This window comes from Solanum stenotomum, chromosome 2 (assembly GCF_019186545.1).
Source record: "Solanum stenotomum isolate F172 chromosome 2, ASM1918654v1, whole genome shotgun sequence".
Lineage (NCBI taxonomy): Eukaryota > Viridiplantae > Streptophyta > Magnoliopsida > Solanales > Solanaceae > Solanum > Solanum stenotomum.
In genome coordinates, this window is record NC_064283.1 from 3,126,629 (window position 1) to 3,147,935 (window position 21,307).

A 21,307-nucleotide genomic window follows, 5' to 3' on the forward strand; every position below is an offset into this window, starting at 1 on the left:
TGTATCCTATTAGTGATTATGTTGCTTATTCAAACCTGAATGGTTCCTACATGGCATTCCTAACTTCTCTTTCAAATGTTTCTGAGCCTCACACATTCAAGGAAGCCTCCACAAGTCCAAATTGGGTGCATGCAATGCAAGAGGAGATTGCTGCCTTAGAACTCAACAAGACATGGTCCATTGTGCCTTTGCCTCCGGGTAAAAGGGCTATTGGGTCTAAATGGGTGTACAAAGTCAAACCCAAGGCCACAGGAGAAGTGGAAAGATATAAAGCTAGGTTGGTTGCCAAGGGTTATAGTCAACAGGCAGGGTTAGATTATCATGACACTTTTGCACCTGTTGCTAAAATGGTCACAGTAAGGACTGTTATTAGCGTAGCAGCCTCAAACAACTGGCCTCTTTATCAGATGGATGTCCATAATGCCTTCTTACAAGGTGATCTCAGTGAAGAAGTGTACATGGAAATGCCACAGGGATTTCAAAGGCAGGGGGAACAAAAGGTGTGTAAGCTGCTGAAGTCCTTATATGGCTTAAAGCAAGCCTCCAGGCAGTGGAATATAAAGCTTACTGAAGTATTGTTGGATACTGGTTATACACAAAGTTCACATGATCATTCTCTTTTCACAAAAAAAAATGGTCATGAAATAGCTGTGATTCTCATCTATGTAGATGATCTGCTTTTGACAGGAAATAGTCTTCAGTTGATACAAGAATTGAAAGACTCACTGCATAACAAATTCAAGATGAAAGACCTTGGTGATCTCAAATATTTCCTAGGCATTGAAATCTTGAGATTCAAAACAAGTATACTGCTTAACCAGAGGAAATATGCACTTGAACTAATCTCAGATACTGGGCTTAGTGGTGCAAAACCAGCAAATACACCTCTAGAAGTTAACATTAAACTCACCACAGTAGAGCATGATGAATTACTTGGAGTCACTGATGATTGTGTACTTAAGGATGTCACAAGCTATCAGAGGTTAGTTGGTAGATTGTTGTACCTTACAATTACTAGGCCTGATATCAGCTTTGCAGTTCAGGTATTATCACAGTTTATGCAGCAACCTAAGGTGTCACACTGGGAAGCAGCTTTGAGATTGGTAAGGTACATCAAAAGAAGTCCTGGTCAAGGCATATTATTAAGCAGCAAAAGGAGTTTACAACTGGAGGCATTCTGTGATGCAGACTGGGCTGCTTGTCCTAACACTAGGAGGTCTGTAACTGGTTACATGGTGAAGCTGGGGGACTCTCTTATATCCTGGAAATCCAAGAAACAACACACAGTGAGCAGAAGCTCTGCAGAAGCTGAATATAGGAGTATGGCAAGTGCTGTGGCAGAAGTTGTTTGGCTGGTAGGATTACTGAAGGAATTGAATGTTGTCGTCATTACACCTGTGAAGTTGTATTGTGATAGCAAAGCAGCAATGCAAATTGCTGCCAACCCCATATTTCACGAAAGGACCAAGCACATAGAAATTGACTGTCACTTTGTGAGAGAAAGAATCAAGAGTGGATTGATACTGCCCACCTATGTCAATACCAAACAACAACCAGCTGATCTACTTACAAAGGGTCTAGGTGCAGCTCCTCATCATATGTTATTATCCAAGCTTGGAGTCTTCAATCTATACTCAGACTGCAGCTTGAGGGGGAATATTGAGGAATAGCTAAGAGCTAAGTGTTAACAGAAAAGTTAGCTGGAGGAGGTTGTTAGAAGTTAGTTACATATATGTTAGTTAAAACAGAATTAGTTAGAAAATGCATTCAACACACTGGTGTGTACTTCTATATAAAGGAGATATTTCTCCTTTATTGCATTCTATTGAAAATAGATTTTACTCTCCTGAATCTAAACTCTCTCTGCACAATCATCCATGGAAGTATAACTTCCATGGAGTTTACTACATAGTTACAAAACTGTTATGGTATCAAAGCAGCGGGACTGGGATTGATTCCATCAACTGCAAGTAAATCGAGATTGAATCTTCAGCTATGGGAGAATTAACAGTAGCAACGTTAGAGCACAACCATCCTCTCTATCTTCAAGCTTCAGATACGCCAGGTGCAGCTCTAATTGCGACAAAACTTACAGGTCCAGAAAACTATGGACTATGGAGTAGATTGCTAAGGCTGGCATTGTTGGTGAAAAACAAGCTAGGTTTTGTGGATGGAACTTGCTTAAAAAGTGCTTTCACAGGTGACTTAGCTACTCAATGGGAAAGGTGTAACGCTGTGGTGCTTTCATGGATTAGCAGCACCGTAGCTCCAGAGCTGATTACCACAATTGTGTATGCTTCAAATGCGAAACGTGTATGGGATGATTTCAAGGAGAGATTTGATAAATCTAATCTCACGAGAGTGTATCAACTGTGGGCAGATGTATCTTCTATGAAACAAGGTACTGATTCTGTCACCACTTACTATTCGAAATTAAGAGATCTTTGGGATGAATTGGATGTGTTGGTACCAGCTCCTTTGTGTAATTGTGATGTGGCTAAGCCTTACATTGAACACCTAAGTCAGCAAAGGTTGTTAATGTTTCTCATGGGTCTGAATGAGTCGTACAGTCATGTAAGGAGTGACATTCTGCTTAAACCTGTTGTTCCCACTGTCAATCAAGCTTATGCTACAGTAATACAAGAGGAGAGCCAGAGGTTACTAGGAGTGGTGGACATCAACAAGGAACCTCTTACTATGCTGGTTAATAGAAGACAAGGATTTCGAGGAAAGAAGCTGTTGGATGTTGCTTGCGAACATTGTGGTTACAGAAATCACTTATCCAAGGATTGCTATAGAATTATAGGTTATCCTGCAGATTTCAAAAGCAAAAGGAAGCAAGGATTAAATGTTTCTCCAGGAGGCAACAACAATGGTTATAGATCAAATAATCTCACTCAAAATGCAGGTCCTAGTTTCAGGCCCTATGCTAACTATGCAGCTAATGAAGGACAGGGACATGGCATTCAGCTCACTGAGGAGGAATACAATCATGTGCAGAATCTCAGACTCAATTCAACTACATCTGAGGTCAAAGATGTGGGCGAATGCAAAGCAAATTTGGCAGGTAATGTGTCAATAACACCTACATTTTCTGCACATACTTGGATCATTGATTCAGGTGCTACTTACCATGTTGCATCCTCTAAGGACCTCTTAGCTGATGAAAGTTATGTCGATAATCAGAAATCTAGTACTGTTCAGTTACCTACAGGAAATAAGGCTCATATTACAGGAACAGGAAATTCTATTGTGTTGGGAAGTCATAGAGTGCAGGATGTACTGCATGTACTAGACTTCAAGTTCAACTTGCTGTCAGTTGCCAAGTTAACCAAAGAACTCCAATGCAGTGTCAATTTTTTTCCTAATTTTTGTGTGTTGCAGGCACTCTCCAATGGGAAGGTGATTGGGACTGGTAAGGAGTATCAGGGATTATACTTGCTAAAAGACACATTCAAGGCAGTAGCCAGTGCTGCATTCAAGGATGATGATCTATCCACTTTATGGCATTTGCGACTTGGACATCCTTCCTTTCATGCTATGAAACACATTACTGATATTGATGTGCAACCTGTAGATCATACTAGTTGTCATATATGTCCACAAGCCAAGCAGAGTAGGCTTAAATTTCCTGATAGCTTGCATAAGTCTAGTGTCATTTTTCAGTTGATTCATGNTCTAATGTGATGAATGCTAAGGGCTTGTATGAGACCTCCGAGAGGTCGAATACGCATGTTACGACTTGGGGGTACTCTCGGATCGTGACAAGAGTAGGTTTAAATTTCCTGATAGCTTGCATAAGTCTAGTGTCATTTTTCAGTTGATTCATGTAGATGTATGGGGTCCCTATAGAACTCCTACCTATGATAGAAAACATTATTTTGTTACAATAGTGGATGATTACAGCAGGTTCACTTGGGCTTGCTTGATTTCATCAAAGGTTGAGGTTTTTTCTGTATTGAAGAATTTTTTGATAATGGTGAATACACAATTTGGAGTTAAAGTGAAAGTGTTAAGGTTTGACAATGGCACTGAGTTTATGAATTCTAATTGTAGAGAATTGTTTGATTCTCTTGGAATTGTCCATCAAACTTCATGTACGTACACACCCCAGCAGAATGGCGTAGTCGAGAGAAAACATGGACATATATTGAACACTGCCAGAGCTCTAAGACTACAGTCTAATGTTCCCCTTAAATACTGGGGTCATTGTGTAAAGACAACAGTTTATCTAATCAACAAAATTCCCTCAGCAGTCTTGAATGGGAAGTCTCCACATGAGATTTTTTTCTTTTCCTTTTTTTTTTTGGGCTAAAAACATAATTTTATTCTTATTTTTTTCTTGAATTGTTATTATGGTCCATGCCACATGTCTTTTTTTTATTGATCACTATGTCACATCATTCGCGAGTGTATAACACACCTTCTCTATTTTTAGTTGATTGTCAGAAAATGTTTGATAGATATATTTTTTAACTAATAAAGGTGTTCAATTGGAACAAGCTTAAGATAAGGTATCCAAATGAATTATGCAAACAACTTTAAGGTGTCAGATGACTTAAGCAAAAAAAAAATATTGACATAGTCAATTGAAAAATATGTCAAGCATTATATCTTGAATATTGTTTCCATTTTGTTGCTTTTCGTCATTATCCTTGTAAAGATTAATTTAGGCCTAACCCATCGGTGGCCCCCTAAATTTGGCACGAAGTTTCACTTAGGCACCTTAAGTGGGTGATGTTCATTTTTGACACCTCATGTAGGGTCTTGCTGTATCATTTTAACACTTTTTGCTTACATGGCTTAGTGAGTGTAATACACTCACCTTTTTAGTTGACTTTTAAAAAATTTTCTCTTCTTCTTTCCCATTTTCAGCCACCATTTCTGAAACTTAAACATCCAACTATGGTGAATCAAAACAGTTACCATAAACAATTGAAAAATGATAGAAATTGTTTTAGAAATTTAGAAATGTAACCATTTTAAGATTTACTTAGTAAATTAATTTATGAGAATCTTTCCCAAAAGGATTGAATATTTACATAGAAGTAGTTTTTATTTTTATTTTTGTGAATCTGCTAATTAGGGGAAAAAAGAAACAAAAAGATATTTAAAAAAAACACTAATAAAGGAGCCGTGTGTAGGTTGGCATGTTTCTCATATGTTTTTGCAAGTATTTGGAGAAGAAAATCGCCTTGGGGGCGGGAGAACGGGGTGTGTGCAGATATTTCTGAAAAATGGGTGGGGGGTATTTCTGCAAATGGATTGGGGTGTTTGGAGAAGAAGACTGTGGGGGTGGTGAAGGAATTTTATTGGCTAAATTTAAAAAAAAAACTATTTGGGCAAAAATCCATATGTCATTGATTCATTGGTTACTTTTTTTTTTTTACTCAAAATTTATTGTTTAAGAATTGTTTTTGACACAAATGGCAAATGTCATTGTTTAATTTGTCACTTTACACGTCATCGCGAGTGTAACACACACACTTTATATATTTTTGTTGATTGGAAAAAAAGTGTCAAAATGATATAGCGATACCGTACATGAGGTGTCTAAAATAAACATCGTCCAGTTGAGGTGTCTAACTGAAACTTTGTGTCAAATTCAAGGGGCCACCGATGGGTTAGGCCATTAATTTATATAGGCTTTCTTCCACCAAACTTAAACAGTATTCTATGCTCTTTTATTTTAGGGAAAAATGTCTGAAATATATTTAGAATTTGATCGAAATTGTTGTTACGATATCGAACTTTGAAAATGACCTTTTACCCCTCTGCACTATTAATAGTATATTTTAAAGGTATATATGTGCTCACGTGGATATCAAAAATATTGCATCATTATAAATAGTAATGTGTCCACGTGGACACATATATACCTTTAAAAGACACTATTAAATAGTGCAGGGAGGTAAAAGGTCCTTCATAAAGTTTGGTATCGTAACATCAATTTCGGCTAAAGTTAGAGTATTTTTCAGATCCTTTTCCCTTTTTTTTAATATATAAAAGTGTTTTTCCCCCAATCAAATACACTAATTATGTATTATTATATTTAACTTTATCCAATTATATACATAATTATTTATGAAGTCAATAAACACTAAATATTTGTCAATTTTTTTCCGATTAAATAAATCAAATCAACTCATAAAAAGTGAAGTTACGATAAACTTATAAATACGATAGCACAAAATATAAAATAAATAAGACAAAGTTAGCTTGGAGGCTGCATTGATCCCCCCAGCATGTCACCAGAAAACAAGCAAAGCAAACAAAATGAAAGGGCCCTCTTCAATTAATCGACAGATACATTGTATTTGCCCACCAAGCGGACTTATACACTCCGTTGAAATAATATGTCATGATTTTTAAAAATAACTATCTTAAAAATATTTATTGTTTTAAAAGTTAAACTTCTCATTTTAGATATTCTATTTCAAGGCATGAATAAAGATAAAATAACTAAAAAAAAAATCTTTTTAGAAAGACGTAAATAGAACTATAAATAATTTGAAACGAAGGAATAAGATTGATTATAGCCAAATAATAAGATAATGAAAATTCAAAAGTAAGGTTTGACTATGAGAATTTTTTGGTTTTATTCCATTATTAAATTACTGGCTGATGTGTGTGCTTCCATCACTACTTCCTTCATTATTAAGCACTCGTACATCTCACAACAAAATATTACTCTACTATTTATCTTATCCACTTTATATGATAGCACTAATTTTCTCTAATTTTGAATAATTTAATATATTTTATAGCTATATTTTACATCTTATATTCAACCGAATAAATATTCACATAAAATGAAATGTTGAAAGAAAATTGCTTAATATATTTTGATTTATATAAACTACCTTTCGATAATCAATTTGTCTAAAAATATAACAATTCAAATCCAACTCACCAACTATATGGATTGATGAACCGACAGTTTAGAATCTTTCTTAATTCTACATTAAATTTGAAAAATATAAAATATAAAAAAAATATATATTTTATTCATTTGAAAAGAATTTTTTTTTTAAGAAATCGACTAAATTAGAAAATAGATCAATCAAATTGCGATAGATTAATAAGTGGTTGTCTCTTAGGTTTGTATTGATCAACTGAAATTGTTTTTCTTGTATATTTCTTTTATTTATTTATATATTTATTTTTTTCTACTTACTAGCATTATTTTTGTTTAGGTTCCTATATTTTTTATTTACGTAAATTTATAATAATATTTTTCTTAAATTCTCTACAATGAAGAAGCTGGTACCACGTGCAGTGAAGTCAATGAAAATGAGTTGACCATTTATAGTTGGTAAATAATTAGAGATATTCAATTTTTTGTTAAGTATTTTGAATAGGTCAAACATATTTTAATTTTTAACCAAGAAATAAGTTTGCCAACTACTTACTAAAAGGAAATGGGAAAATGCATAAGTACCCTCCCAGCCTATACCCGAAATCCCAGTGACACACCTAACCTTTACTAAGGTCCTATTACCCCCCCCGAACTTATTTTATATGTAATATTCTACCCCTTTTTGGCCTACGTGGCCCTATCTTTGTGGGCCCAGTGCATGTTGACATTTTTTTCAAGATAGTGCCACGTAGGCAGAAAAGGATTAGAATATTATAGATAAATTAAGTTCGGGGGGGTAATAGGACCTTAGTAAAGGTTAGGTGTGTCTCTGGAATTTCGGGCATAGGCTGGGGGGTACTTATGCATTTTCCCAAAGGAAATAAATAATTTGGTGTCTGCCAACTCAAACCTTGATACATGACTGGCAACATCTTTCATACTCATTTGTCAAAAACAAAAACTATATTATTATAATATAATAGCCTAAAAAAGTATTCAAAAATTGAGATAAAGTCAGACAATTAATTACCAATAGAGGAGTACGAATTGAGTGGAGGTACGAATGAGCGTTATGGTGGAGCGATAAATATTTTTTTTATTTTTAATTGAGATTTTAATCGTGATAGAGTGACAAAGTTTTTTTTTTTTTTTTTTAATTGAGATTTTGATCATGATGAAGTGATAATGTTTTTTTATTTATTTTTAATCAAGATTTTGATCATAATAGAGTGCTGAGTACTTTTATATTTCTAATCGAGATTTTGGATTAAGTTCCTTTAGATAAGAGGCATCAATGTTAGAAAATGCTTTGTACGCTAAAAATATTCATTGAAGCGTTATGTTTGGATAATTTTAGTTTTCTCTTGAGTTAAAAATTGAACTTTTGACAAAATTTATTGGAGATGCATATTACCTTCAAACTGCAACTTCAAAATGAAATAAAGTTTCAAATTCAAATTAGAATTTTATTCTCATTTCACAAATAAATGTAATATCTTATAAATTGAAACATCTTTATTTTTCTATAAAAAAACATCTTTAATTGCAAGTAAAGACCACAAATTTATCTTGAATATCTACTTTTTAAATATTTATAAATAAATTAAAATATTAAATATTATTTTTTTAAAGACAAAGTGATCAAGAAAAGTTCTTCAAAATCGACTCAAAATAGCAAAGTATTTTATGATATTTTTGGAGATCAAACACATCTCAAATGAAGGTCCAAATCATTCTACATTCGAAAAATATATTACTAACAGCCCTCAAATCAAGAAAAATATTTTTTTAAAAAAGAATCATGAAAATACATCAAATTGTACTATCTTAATAAATAACATCACTAATAAGCACCAAAATTAATAATATCAGAAAAAACAAAATATTACACAACATAAATTTAAATTAATCGACTTTCAATATCAGCCATAACATTAAAAAAAAAAAAAACAGCAAATGGCTACATTTTTCTTCCTAAATGTGTATATTCCAAAGTTATGGCATAAAATATAAGAGGAGAAGCTCACAAGAAACCCACACACAACTACCTAGTGGTTACTAACTAAATAAAAGTAAAAAAAGATTGCTATTTCATCAAGAACTTGCCCCCTTTTAGAAACATATTTGCCAAACTGCCATTATTGATTTATCTGTATTTAATCGCCTTTCTGGTTTTCACTAATTGAATAAAACAATCACTTTTGACATGCGGATTTATTTAAAAGTGAAAATTTAGGTTTAATTGGATTCAAAATGAGTATGAATATGGAATGAGAAAAAGAAATCAATTTCTTTTATTCTATCACTACTTTGTAACTTAAGTTTTAGATTTAAATTTGAATTAATAAAAGAATTTTAAAGAAAAATAAAACTCCAAATTATTATCTATATAAAAAATTTCATTGATTTCTCAACTTATTTTTACTTGAAAGAAGAGGGAATCGAGAGAATAATATATATATATATATATATATATATATATATATATATATATATATATATATAATGTTATTACGAAAGTAAATTTTAACTTGATAATTTTGTACGTCAGTAATTTTTATACAAGAACAATTTGTTCTGATAAAATAACTAAATTTGAACTTATAAACAACATATTTTTTTCATAAACAATCAAGAAAAATAGAAATTATTATTTAATAAAACAAAAAAATATAAAAAGTCAACTTATAAAATCACTAGTGAATGAGTAACGAGAATAAAGTCAATATTATAATTTTAAAAAAATAAAAAGTATTTATGAAATTTATGTATTATGCTATTTTAAATGAACGATGACTAAAACAAGCTAAAAATTATGATAAGAGCAAAATAATCCAACTATATTTTATTAAAATTAACTCAAATATATCAAAATTTCACAAAAATTAGTTACCTGAACGCCGGATAAAACTAAACAGAAGTGGACAAGACCCAGCAGATGAGGGAGTGGTATTTCCGTAGTTATTGTAAAAAACAAGGGCAGTTTTCCACACAACAAATAGCCGCCAACTATTATACCCGAAACCCTTCACAAAATTGTGGACTTCTCACTTTCCTGGCATCTGAATATCCTCCCCTTTTTCTCCGGCGAGTTTTCGCCGGCCGTCGTCGAGAGCAAAATCATCATTTCCCTTTTCCGTTCACGTAATACCCTTTTGAAAAACCCTAATTTTGATCCGATTCTTTCAGTTCACCGTTCAATTCTTATACTCATACCGTTGACCTAACTTTTCAATTCACCGATTTCTTCTCCAATTCTCTGATTTCATCAATCCCGATGGCATTTCTTCGCTTCTTGTAAGGTTTTTACAACTCTCCCCGTTAGTTTCCGAACCCACAATTCTCTACATCTTGCTCGGTTTATTACAATTTGTTATTATGGCGATCCGGTTCACCGTTACCTATTCCGGCTACCTAGCCCAAAACCTAGCTTCATCGGCTTCTTCGAAAGTCGTGGGTTGCAGGTTTTTTCACGAATGTACTGTCCGATCTCGAATTTTCCATACACCAGCTCAAAAACCCGAATCAAATTGCTCCGATTTCCGCCGGACCAAACCGAAACCACGGCCGGTGAGTAATACTTACTCTTCCCGGTCGTTTACGTCCAGTTCAGTGTGTTCGTCGTTTGCTTCTGAGCTTCTTGGCGGAAGTTCGAATTCACCTTTGGTTGTTGGATTGATTTCGCTGATGAGGTCTTCTTCTGGGTCTTGTACCATGAATGCTTTGGGGATTTCGCCTTTGAAGGCGTCTTCCTTTCTTCCATTTTTTCAGGGCTCGAAATGGCTTCCTTGTAATGAGCCCAGTATTGGGTCCTCGGCGAATTCCGAGGTGGATAAAGGTGGGACTGAAACTAGGTGTAGTGAAAGTTTTGTTCGGTCGGAGCCTTTGTCCAATGAAATGAAGGTTTCCAAGAGCCGTTGGGTGTCAAAGTTGTTGAACATCTGCTCTGATGATGCAAAAGCTGCTTTTACAGCTTTGAGTGTTAGCATAATGTTTAAGTCATCTTTGGCTGAGCCAAGATCAATTCCATCTGCTTCCATGTCCCCTACTCTGGATAAGGGTGACCGTATAATGGCTGAAAAGGTATATATAATTCTTTCTTTTTGCTGAAGTTTGTTGATATAGCTTGAAGACGTAGAGATACTGGCAAGTAGCTTGAGTATATTACTGTTTTTCATTGGCAAATAACTGGCCTGAATATGTGATTGATGGTTACCATGATATTTGGTGTCTTGATAATCTAGTATTTTCCTATTCAGTTTTCAGAGTCTTACTAGAATTATTTGATCTGATGGCACTTTTTAACTGAAATATGAAGCATAGTCAATTGATTGATTGAATATATTGTCCAACCCGATCCTAATTGCTTACTAGTTTATTTGGTTTATCAATGTTTTTGCAAAAGCATCGTTTAGTTTCCTTGCACCATAATAATTGTGTTAGACGGTTGATGTCTTCCTTCTCCATTTTTGTTATCAATGATTTTGTTTGGACTTCAGAAATGTTGAATGAATGCCCATTGTGTTCTGGCAAATTCAATCTTTTATTGAGCTGATTTCTTTAATTAAGAAGTCTGTCTTGCATCCAACCTTGTTGAGAGGGTTGTACAAGTAGTGCTAAGCAACCAATTGTCCTGATTGGGGAAAGAAAGCTCATTATGCTTATGATTAGTTCTATCTTTATATCTTGATTCCTTTCATGCAACAGATGCGTGTACTGCAATTGTTAGTGAAAACTTTGACATGTTGGGATTCTATGCAAATTAAGATTTTATGTCCTGATTGTTTACATTTCTCACTGATTATTATGCTTCCTGTTGCATTTCAGGTTTCATATTTTTTTCGGCAACCTGACATTTCAGACATAGTGATATTTAAAGCACCACCAATCCTTCAGGTACGCCAGAGTTGTCAGGATTGCTTGTAGTGTGAGATTTTTACTCTGCACACACATTTATCAACAGGCAGTTTTCTGTATCTTGCAGCATATTTTTGGTTGTAGTGCTGGAGACGTCTTCATTAAAAGAGTTGTTGCATTAGCTGGGGATTATGTTGAAGTAAGTTCTTCTTCTCTTACCATGTTTTGCTAGTAGCTTTGTCAAGTGTGCTATCTTATTTAAGGATTACACTTTATGCAGGTGCGTGAGGGTAAACTGTTTTTGAATGGTGTTGCTCAAGATGAAGATTTCATTTTAGAGCCCCTTGCCTATGAAATGGAACCAGTGGTAATGCATATATTTTGTCTACATGCAATGATGTCTATATGATGTAATTTCTTCAAAGATCTAATACACTGCTTTGTCATTTTATAGCTTGTTCCTGAAGGCTATGTGTTCGTGATGGGGGACAATCGCAATAATAGCTTTGATTCTCACAACTGGTGAGCATTGAACGATCTAGTTGTTTACGGCGTTTCACTTCTCTCATTGTTCTATTGGGGCTACCGTCTCCTCTGTTGATTATTTACTATCTTTCTTATTGGATGGTATGTTTTATACACTGTTTTCCTCGCCTTTAACTTGGATTTGATGTACTTGAGCTAAGGGTCTTTCGGAAACAGCCTCTCTACCTCCACGAGATAGTGGCAAGGTCTGCGTACACTCTACCCTCCCCAGACCCCACCTAGTGGGATTTCACTGGGTATGTTGTTGTTGTTGTTGTAGAAGCAACAATTCACTGCTGAGGAAGAGTTGCTGTAGTAATGTTCAACCTTGTCTTCTGTCTCTGCCCTCCCCTAAAACCAAGCCTTCCTTTAAATACATTTAAAAAATTCCCTTGTTTGTGAGTGTGATAATCCCATTGGGATCACTTGTCCATGGTGGGTTAGCAAGCTGAAACAATAAGAACCAAGAAGCAGTGGTGTCTCATGTTCTCCATGGGAACCCTTCATAGTTGTAATAGCAAAAAAGAACCCTTAAATCATTTGGTGTTCTTGTTTCATTATCTCTATGCAGAATTTTGATCTCATCTGTGCTGTCTAATTTCTCAGGGGTCCACTTCCCGTTGCAAACATTGTCGGTAGGTCAGTATTCAGATATTGGCCCCCATCCAGGGTGTCGGACACCCTGCATGGATCAGTAAGGGAGAAGAGAGTAGTTGCAGTTTCTTGACCCTGTCTAAGATGGAGGTGTTCTACTGACTTCTTTCATCTCTTTATTCTTTTACTGATCATTCTCTGCCTTCTGGCTCATTGGATCAGCTGTATAATCTTTCCCATCCCACCTGCTGTTGTTCGACCCACAATTTGAACAACCAACTTTGAGGATGGATTATCTTAATCCGCCTGTGTGATTGTTTTTCTCAAGGGCCCTATATTGGGTGTTTCTGCAATTTTATGTAGTGGAAAGTCTCAGAGATAAAGCTGATCATTGGAATTAGCGACTCAGTTGTCATGATCTGAAGAACTGGAACATTTTCCCTTTCTCCTAAACCGTGGAGTGGAGAACCAGACTAGGGGAGACACGATGGTGTCTATATGGACCCAACAAAGTTTCAGCTGTAAATCGTGACACAATATTCTGAGGCCGAACATGTTTAATATTTGCTTGTATTCGTGCTGAGTGTAGTGAATTATGAAGTATGGTCTCTATGTAACAATTTTCTTCAGTGTTTAAGTTATGAACTTACAAGTGAACAACCTTAAAATGTGGCATATATTGTTTTGAATTGCGGAAGGCAATTAGCCTCGAGATTTGCCATCCTTTTGAGATGAGTTTTCTTGGCTTCTTAGCGCCGCTACCCTTGTATCTTTTTGGCTATTCCAATATCTATGAATGAGCTATAATATAGTGAAACGAAAGTTCTATAAAATGATTGTAAGCCAGTAATGCGACAAACTTAAATGTCATGCAAACAGTCCAACAAGATGAGTGTGGCAAATATATGAATTGCTAAAATGGTTGTGTATACATCAAATGCACGATAAGTTGATGACACTGTCAATCTATTGTGCCGATCTTATACCTCTTCGCTCAATTTAAGTGTGTAATTAATTCTTCGGAACAAATTTAAGATGCATTTGATGTTTTTTCCCAAATTTAAAATGACAATATTTGACGGAATATGAAATCTAATGAAAAATAGGATACAAACATATATTTAATTGCTTTTTTTTTTTTATGAAAATAACAATTTCAAAGTCTTTACGTGTAAAAATGAAAAGATTTCGTAAAAAAAAGTATAGAACTAAAAAAAAAAAAAGGAATTCGGATATCCATTTGAAATTTGTTTACGTAATAAGTATTATACGTAAACTTATTGACTTGGCACTACGCATAATTCATGATGTACAATCATGTACTGCAGTGTCCCAAATAGTCATTTTCCTTCTCCCTGTGCAGATCTAATTGTTCTCTGCAGAAAAAGCAAAGCTTGTTAATCCCATCGCCATTGCAGAGCAAACTCAAAGACCGACAATGATCCATTTCCCTTCTTCTACTACTACTAGTTTTCTCCTACTCTTTTTGGTCCTTTTTACTCTATCCCCATTTCCAGTTTCAATTGCCACTTCATCCACCATACCTTTCAACATCTCTCACTTCCTTTATCCAAGAATCAACTACGAGGAATATCCCCAATCTTCACCTAATCCTCCTTCATTTCTCGAGGTTTTGTTCAATTATCCAACTGGGTTCTTGCCTAATTACTGTTATTTGTTCAGATTCTCTAATGGGTTTTGTGTATTTACTGTTATTTGCTCTTTTTCTGTAATGGGTTTTGACTAATTACTGTTATTTGTTCCGTTTCTCTAATGTGTTTTGCTTAATTACTGTTAATTACTGTTATTTGTTCCGTTTCTCTAATGTGTTTTGCTTAATTACTGTTATTTGCTCTGTTTCTCTAATGGGTTTTGACTAATTACACTATTATTTGTTCTGTTTCTCTAATTTATGGTTCTATTTGTATATGTTATTCAGGACGTGTTAAAGGGAATTGCTGAGAGAGAGAAATGGGATTTACAGGACTTGAGAGTTTCCAAATTGGATGTAAAGAAGTCAAAGTTTGGGACTTTCAGGAAGTACGAGTTTCGGGTCAGAATTGGGAAGACGGAATTCGTATTCATGATGGCAGACGAAGTATCTCAGTGGAAAAGCTTTCACTTTCCTAACAAAAATGAATCCGACTTCGAGTCTTTGGTTAAAGAGATTGGTTCCAAGGTCATTCTTGATGTCCTAAAAATCCAAGGGCCATTCGAATTATACGCTACTGGAGATGATTACCTCTCCTTGACCTTTCCCGTATGTTCCCCGAATCCTTTAATATTGCCTTTGTTTGTAGCAGTACATTTTGCAAGTTACATCAGATGGTTTTCCTGTAGATGGTCTCTGCTTCCTATCTAATGTTGTTTCCTGAGCTGCATTTGTGTCTTGTATTTGGATGTAATTGGCTGCATACACCTGAAAGGATTTACTGGTGCACCCACTTCAGCTCGAGTTTTATGCATATAATTGAATTTTTAAAAATACATACACATAATAAGGCAGCATCCGTAGTCAGAAAGAGTAGTGGGTAGAAGCTCTATCTATATGGTTGAATTTTTTTAAATGTATACACACACCAAGGCTTCACCCGTCATCACAAAGGAGTAGTGGCTAGCACCCAGTTCAGCTGTACTGCTGTAGTTCTATGTGTATAGTATAAAAATATGAACTTGCACCCACTGTTACAAATGAGTAGTGGTACTTAACTGTCGCTGACTTGAAATTGTAGATCCACTCAGATTGGTTGCAAAACTATGGTTGTGTTGTAACTATACTATCTTAAAGATGTAATATTTGGTTGGTGATCCTTATATTGGAGTGCCTGGTGAAGTAGACAGTTAAATGAAGCAAATTTTCTCCCATGACACTTGTCCACCAGGCTTATTTTCTGCATTTGCTAAATCAAATCCACCATGTAGTTTTTAAAACTCTTTGCATATCAATGTACTACTGGCCAAAACTCCGGAAGTACTTAGGTTCAGCATATTTATGGAGTGCAAACTCAACTTGATGTTTTAATTGACATATCAGATTCTAGAAAGGAATCTGCAATTATATCGGCAGAAGTTGTTATAGGCTGATGTAGTTTAGTCCAAAACAGAGCTGCTGCATATGCACGGAACTTCTTTAGATGCAGCTTTTCTCGAACTTCGACTCTTTCACAGGGAGAGAACATCAAATTTGTGGTTGCATCATATATTTGTTCAATGTATTGACTGTAGTAGGGAGAGAATGCCAAACTAGCGTATGTTCTCTGTGGATGATCTTCTATCTATTATGTTTCTTCGTGTATATGAATATTATCATGTTGTATCACAGAGAAAATCTTTTCTTTGTGCCTGGACATGTTGACATATCTAGCCTGTTTGGATGTTGATGTTTGACATATTCTCTTAAAATGGATATAGATTCGTGCTTTGATCTCTTCTTGCTAGATTGCAGCTAGTTGCTTTAATGTGATTCGTCATGAGTTGATGCCTTATGTGTTCTATTCGAGCACTGAAAGTAAGATGTTACTAATCATTATGTGTTTTCATGGTGGGCTAACAACATTATGTTATTTACCTTTTTAACAGCTGAACTCTTCCTATACTGGGTTGAAAAAGATCCTTGTTGGTGAGGGCATCACTGTAGAAGTTAACGGTGCTGATGAAATATCAATGTTCAACATCTCTGATTTGCTTAAATTAGTAAATGGAAGCATTTTGACCAAGTCAGGAAGTGGTCAATTTAGATATCTGTCGCAATCGTCCTGCATACCATTACTTCCCGTACATGTAAGGGGACCTGCTTCAGTACTTGCCTATATAACGAGAAACCCCGACTTAAGAATTGAAACTGCGTTTGTATCCAAAAGATCTATCAAGTTGCTTTCTGAAAAATGTTATACAAGGCATATCTACAGAAAGTGGAGCTTGTACAATGATTTTCTGAGCCAGAAGATAACATTACTGGAAAAAATTCTAAGGAGGTTTCTAGGTGGAAAAACCAGTGAAATTGCACGTTTCAATCTCATAAAAGTGAAAGTTAAAGACTTGACCCTTTTCCGCTTCCAGTTAGAGCTGGAAAGAGGTATTCAAAACAACGACACATATTGGACTACTTTGGGGGAGTGGAGAACAAGGCCAGCTGTTGAACATTCATGGTTTGAAGTAACAGCAAGGTTTGAGGCAGAGATCTTGAAGCCACGTTTGATTAAGAAGGTCAGACCTTTTATTGAAGTAGATTCATCGTCTTGGAGTAATTTGATGTCAAATATGTCCTTTACCAAAATTTCTTCTTTTCTTGTCCCACCAGAACCCTTAACATTGGATGTTAGATGGTAGGGAAATTTATATCTAGTCCTGGCCTGCTGTAATTTAGATTCTTATCTTACCGTGAAAATTGAAAATGGTTACCTAATTTGTACATCATATCCTTTGTATATTGAAAGTCGTTGGAAAGGAACTATTTAAAAAACAGTGGTTGGAAAGGAATGAGTTACCCTGCTTTATAAATCTGAAGAAGTGACAATTATTTGAGATTGAAGATGAGTTTTACCATGCTTTATGAAAGTTTATCACTTGCTCTCCAAATTCACTAAATGAATGCTTGGATTAAGAGGTTCATGTGAATTTCCCTAATTACATGAACTAGCTAAAGGAACCTCTAAAATGGCAGGTCTCCTCTTTACCTATGTCCCAAGTTCACATCAGATAATCCTTGCTCTACTTGCCTTTAATTTGTGCTCTCTAACCTATCTTTTGAGGGAAATGTTAAGTGGGAGGGATTGCCGCTTAGGATAGAGCCAACGTGTCTTTGAGAGTCTGCAATTGGCTTGTGGTCCAGTTAACAGGGTCTTGCATCATGATCTGGTGCTTGCTCCATTCATCCTGGGTTACTAGCAGATGAAGATGTGATGCTGCTTATTTATGTGCGAGAACTTAAATTCTGTCAGTAGAAAACCCAGATTTTAAAGTATGCAATTCAGGATGTTAACTGTCCAAGTACCCTTGATTTCTAACACGTTTGCTTTGTCTGTGGAATTGCCGATACAATCCACTTTGTCACAGTCCTTATTCTTTTACGACCAGTTAATTGCTTAAAGTTTAACTTAGCTACTTTGTCCTAGTTCTGGTATTGCAAAAGGGGAAACAGAAGAAGAAGAAATGCATTGTAAGATCAAGTTCTTTCAGTGTAAATGGCAACTAAGTAACAAGAAATTCAAAACTAAATATAGCAAGGAGTGGTTTAGCAATGGATAGATTAGAATGGTTGGAATGTATTACATTCTACTGCAACAGGGTACTTGCATCAATTAACAATTCAAGTCTCAAGCTTTCATGCCAGGATTTCTTCTCCTATAGATATGGTTTGCACCTTGGAATATTTGATCAACTAAAACCACTGATGCAGGACTACTTGGACTATATGTAATATGTTCACAACCACAATATTATTATATGACATAATTTGGGTCAAACATCAGTAATTCCCTTGGCCTTCTCATCAGTGATAGGATCTTCTTGCTTCAGTTCTGGCTTCTTATACTTGTACCAAGTAGCGCATAGTAAGTAGAAACCAAAGTTCAGCACACTGACTCCTGCTAGCAACCAATAGAAGTAGTCGAGCTTGTCTCTGTTCAAGTTGTTATTAGCTAACCAGCCACCACTCACCTTGTTAATTACACTCACCACTACTGAGCTTGTGAAGTACCCAAATGCCAGCGAAGACCAAGAAATGGCCATGCTCAGTGATTTTAAGCCTGATGTGCTCTCTGCATAGAAGAAATTCATCAATCCCACCAATGCAAATATTTGAGCCATTGCAGATATTACAAATTGGCATCCAAGCCAGAACACGCTCATAGGTAATGGACTGGCTGAGTCAACCATGTTATGCTTAATGGAAACTGATTTCCTGTGACTTTCTACAACTGCAGCCACTGCCATAGAAACTGCTGAAAGTACTTGTCCAACACCTATTCGTTGAAGTTGTCGAATCCCAGAATGGATCCCTGTGAATTTTCTTGCTACACAAAGATACGATCATAGACTGGGATCAGGAAGAGTTGGAACAATTGAGGAATTACAGGTATGGAAGGCCCTGGGATTTCAAAGTTTTGGATTTTCCTGTTCATTGTCATGCTTTGTTGGATAGTGAAGGTCTGGAATTGAGCCATACAAGTGTTCATGAAGACGGTGCTCAGTATAATTGGTAGCATTCTGACTACAATCTTTGTTTCTTCAACTTGTGAGATAGTACAAAGGCTCCATGGTCCATGGGCACTCGTTGTAGATGCTTCTTGGTTGTTCCTCAGTATGGCTGCCCTGTCCAAAAATCTGCACATATTATGGGAATATGGTTAAGTAAAGCAATATGCCAACAAGAAACTGAAACTAAAAAGGTGTTATTAAGTACTTGAATTGATCAGTCCTTTGAAGAATCTCAGTTCCATTTTCAGGTTCTCCACTTCTGATCTGACGTAAATCATCTTTGTTCTGTGGTAGTGGGAGATTTCTGTTTCTAAAAGCTGCAACAAGAACCTGTGAAATGCGCATCAGAGGGTTTCCTTTAGGAACATTGCATCTGTAAAACTGTTTTCCCATGGTCAAGAGCAGGATTGACAAACCAACTGCTACAGAGCAGACACCAAATGACCAATCCCATCCCTGATTGTCACTTGTCCAGACTAAAACTGTAACGCCAAGTATGGCTCCAACGGTGCTGTAGAACAGTAGCCAATTGAAGTAACTTGATAGCTTAGCAGCCCCTTTGGGATCCTTTTCATCAAATTGATCAGCACCTAATGATGGCAAAGCCGCTTTGCCTCCACTGTTTCCAAGTGCTATCAGATAAACACCTCCATACAAGAGTGTCAATTGACCTCTATTTGCAGATTCACATAGATTGTTTTGGCTTAAAGGTACATCCTTGCAGGGAAATGGTCTCAGTTGACTGAAATGTGCTTGAACTCCTAGTAGTGCAAATCCCTAAGATTGAAAGAATTATCAAAGTCAATTCTTGATCCTGCATGGACATATAATTTGTTCTTGCATAACCAAGATGTAAAAATAAAGAAGTATCAAAGCTTTAATAATACCAAACAGAACACAAGTCTTGAATCTAGAGAAGTAAGTATCTGAGAGAAAGGCTCCAAATAATGAGAGCAAGAATGCTGTTCCCATGAAGTTTGTGACAGTATTGGCAGATTTTGTTAAGCTGAAGTTCATATACCCATAGAAGTAAGTCACCAGGCTCACACCATTTGAAATCAAAGCCATGGTATTGATCCCCACCACAACTGCATGATCAGATGTAAGAATATCAGAACTCCAAAGTTAAAAGATCAATGACGGAGCCAGGAATTTTAACCCCTAACCATCATCACATATATTAGTTTTTTCGACGAAAGGACTTCAATTGATTCTCCCTCCTATCAAGAAAGTTAAACAATTAGATACTTACCATAGACAAAAAGAGCTGCTCTAGTTCCCCCTTGCTTTGAAGTTTCTTTTCCAGTCTTGACATTTCTGCAAATTCCCTGCAATAATTATCAAATAAAACTATTTACAGCTATTTAGCCAAACATTTCTTAATTTTGGAAAATACAATTCTTATATTTCATATGCTAAAAACATACAATTACAAAGGCAGCTTACCATTTCTATTGCAGATTCTTATTTGCAATCCAAACTTAAATGTGACAAATACTTTGAGATGTATATATATCTATGTTTTGGCAAACTCAACTTGAGAGTAGTTTTCTGTTAGCTTCTTGTCTTGTAATAAATAAATATATACTACTACTAATAATGTTGAACTTTTTAGGTAGCCTCTACTTTTGTTCAATTTTCTTTTTCTCATGCAAAATTATTGTTACGAAACTTTCATGAAGCAATTTATTTTGGATTTTTTGAATATCTTATATTTTAAAAATAATATCCACGCACTCAACAAAAAAAGAGAAAAAGGAAGAAACGTCAAAAGAAAAAGCAAAACACAAAAAGTAAAAGAAAATTAAACATTTTTCTAATCTAAATGGCACGATAAAACTCTTGTTTGATTATCATTAATTGATTTGATTGAACGAAAATGAAGATGAAATATAACAAGGACCAAGTTTAAGTGCCTACTTGTGCATACAAAGTTTGAGGTCATAGATGTCAAGTTAAAGGGCATTTTATATATTATATTTATTTTTAATATAACAAACCAAACAGTCGAGCTAATTTCAGATAATTAACCCCCAAAATAACTTGTGTTCAAACCAAACAACTCATAATAATTGTACTTAGAAAGTTTGTTGAGTGTAAAAGTAGTGTTTTTAAAAGTCGGGGCACAAGACGAGGCGTTTTATGTAGCAGGAAGTGAGGCGTAAGCCCTGAAATATGAAACATAAGTCAACATGAGAATATAGAGAACTTTGGCAACATTAGGGAGATAATATCTAAAATGCTCACTCAACTTTGAATAGTTTACTTAGAAAG

General features: G+C 35.4%; 2 protein-coding genes and 1 pseudogene across 3 annotated transcripts; 2 read left to right on the forward strand and 1 right to left on the reverse strand.

Annotated features, from left to right (window-relative positions):
- Positions 1-9,898: 9,898 nt before the first annotated feature.
- LOC125854483 (thylakoidal processing peptidase 1, chloroplastic-like) lies at positions 9,899-13,469 on the forward strand. 2 transcript variants are annotated; one of them, XM_049534050.1, is made up of 7 exons: positions 9,899-10,942; positions 11,687-11,755; positions 11,844-11,915; positions 11,997-12,083; positions 12,171-12,238; positions 12,848-12,985; positions 13,199-13,469. In XM_049534050.1, the coding sequence occupies exons 1-6, from the start codon at positions 10,238-10,240 to the stop codon at positions 12,966-12,968; spliced, it is 1,122 nt and encodes a 373-aa protein (XP_049390007.1). In that variant the 5' UTR covers positions 9,899-10,237; the 3' UTR covers positions 12,969-12,985; positions 13,199-13,469. The 2 variants fall into 2 exon arrangements, with proteins under 2 accessions (XP_049390007.1, XP_049390006.1); XM_049534049.1 differs by having other exon boundaries at positions 12,848-13,469.
- A 660-nt stretch (positions 13,470-14,129) lies between these two features.
- LOC125855370 (uncharacterized) lies at positions 14,130-17,359 on the forward strand. The gene is made up of 3 exons (XM_049535090.1): positions 14,130-14,465; positions 14,775-15,095; positions 16,415-17,359. The coding sequence occupies exons 1-3, from the start codon at positions 14,274-14,276 to the stop codon at positions 17,162-17,164; spliced, it is 1,263 nt and encodes a 420-aa protein (XP_049391047.1). The 5' UTR covers positions 14,130-14,273; the 3' UTR covers positions 17,165-17,359.
- Positions 17,360-17,484: 125 nt separating this feature from the next.
- Positions 17,485-20,128, reverse strand: LOC125855371 (protein NRT1/ PTR FAMILY 4.5-like; annotated as a pseudogene).
- Positions 20,129-21,307: the final 1,179 nt, after the last annotated feature.

Bases quoted from the DNA above. Each gene is read 5' to 3' on its own strand.
- LOC125854483 (XM_049534049.1), top strand. From the start codon at position 10,238: ATGGCGATCCGGTTCACCGTTACCTATTCCGGCTACCTAGCCCAAAAC. The intron at 11,756-11,843 runs GTACGCCAGAGT...TGTATCTTGCAG, and splicing joins AAGCACCACCAATCCTTCAG to CATATTTTTGGTTGTAGTGC. The intron at 12,084-12,170 runs GTAATGCATATA...GTCATTTTATAG, and splicing joins CCTATGAAATGGAACCAGTG to CTTGTTCCTGAAGGCTATGT.
- LOC125855370 (XM_049535090.1), top strand. From the start codon at position 14,274: ATGATCCATTTCCCTTCTTCTACTACTACTAGTTTTCTCCTACTCTTT. The intron at 14,466-14,774 runs GTTTTGTTCAAT...TATGTTATTCAG, and splicing joins ATCCTCCTTCATTTCTCGAG to GACGTGTTAAAGGGAATTGC. The intron at 15,096-16,414 runs GTATGTTCCCCG...CCTTTTTAACAG, and splicing joins ACCTCTCCTTGACCTTTCCC to CTGAACTCTTCCTATACTGG.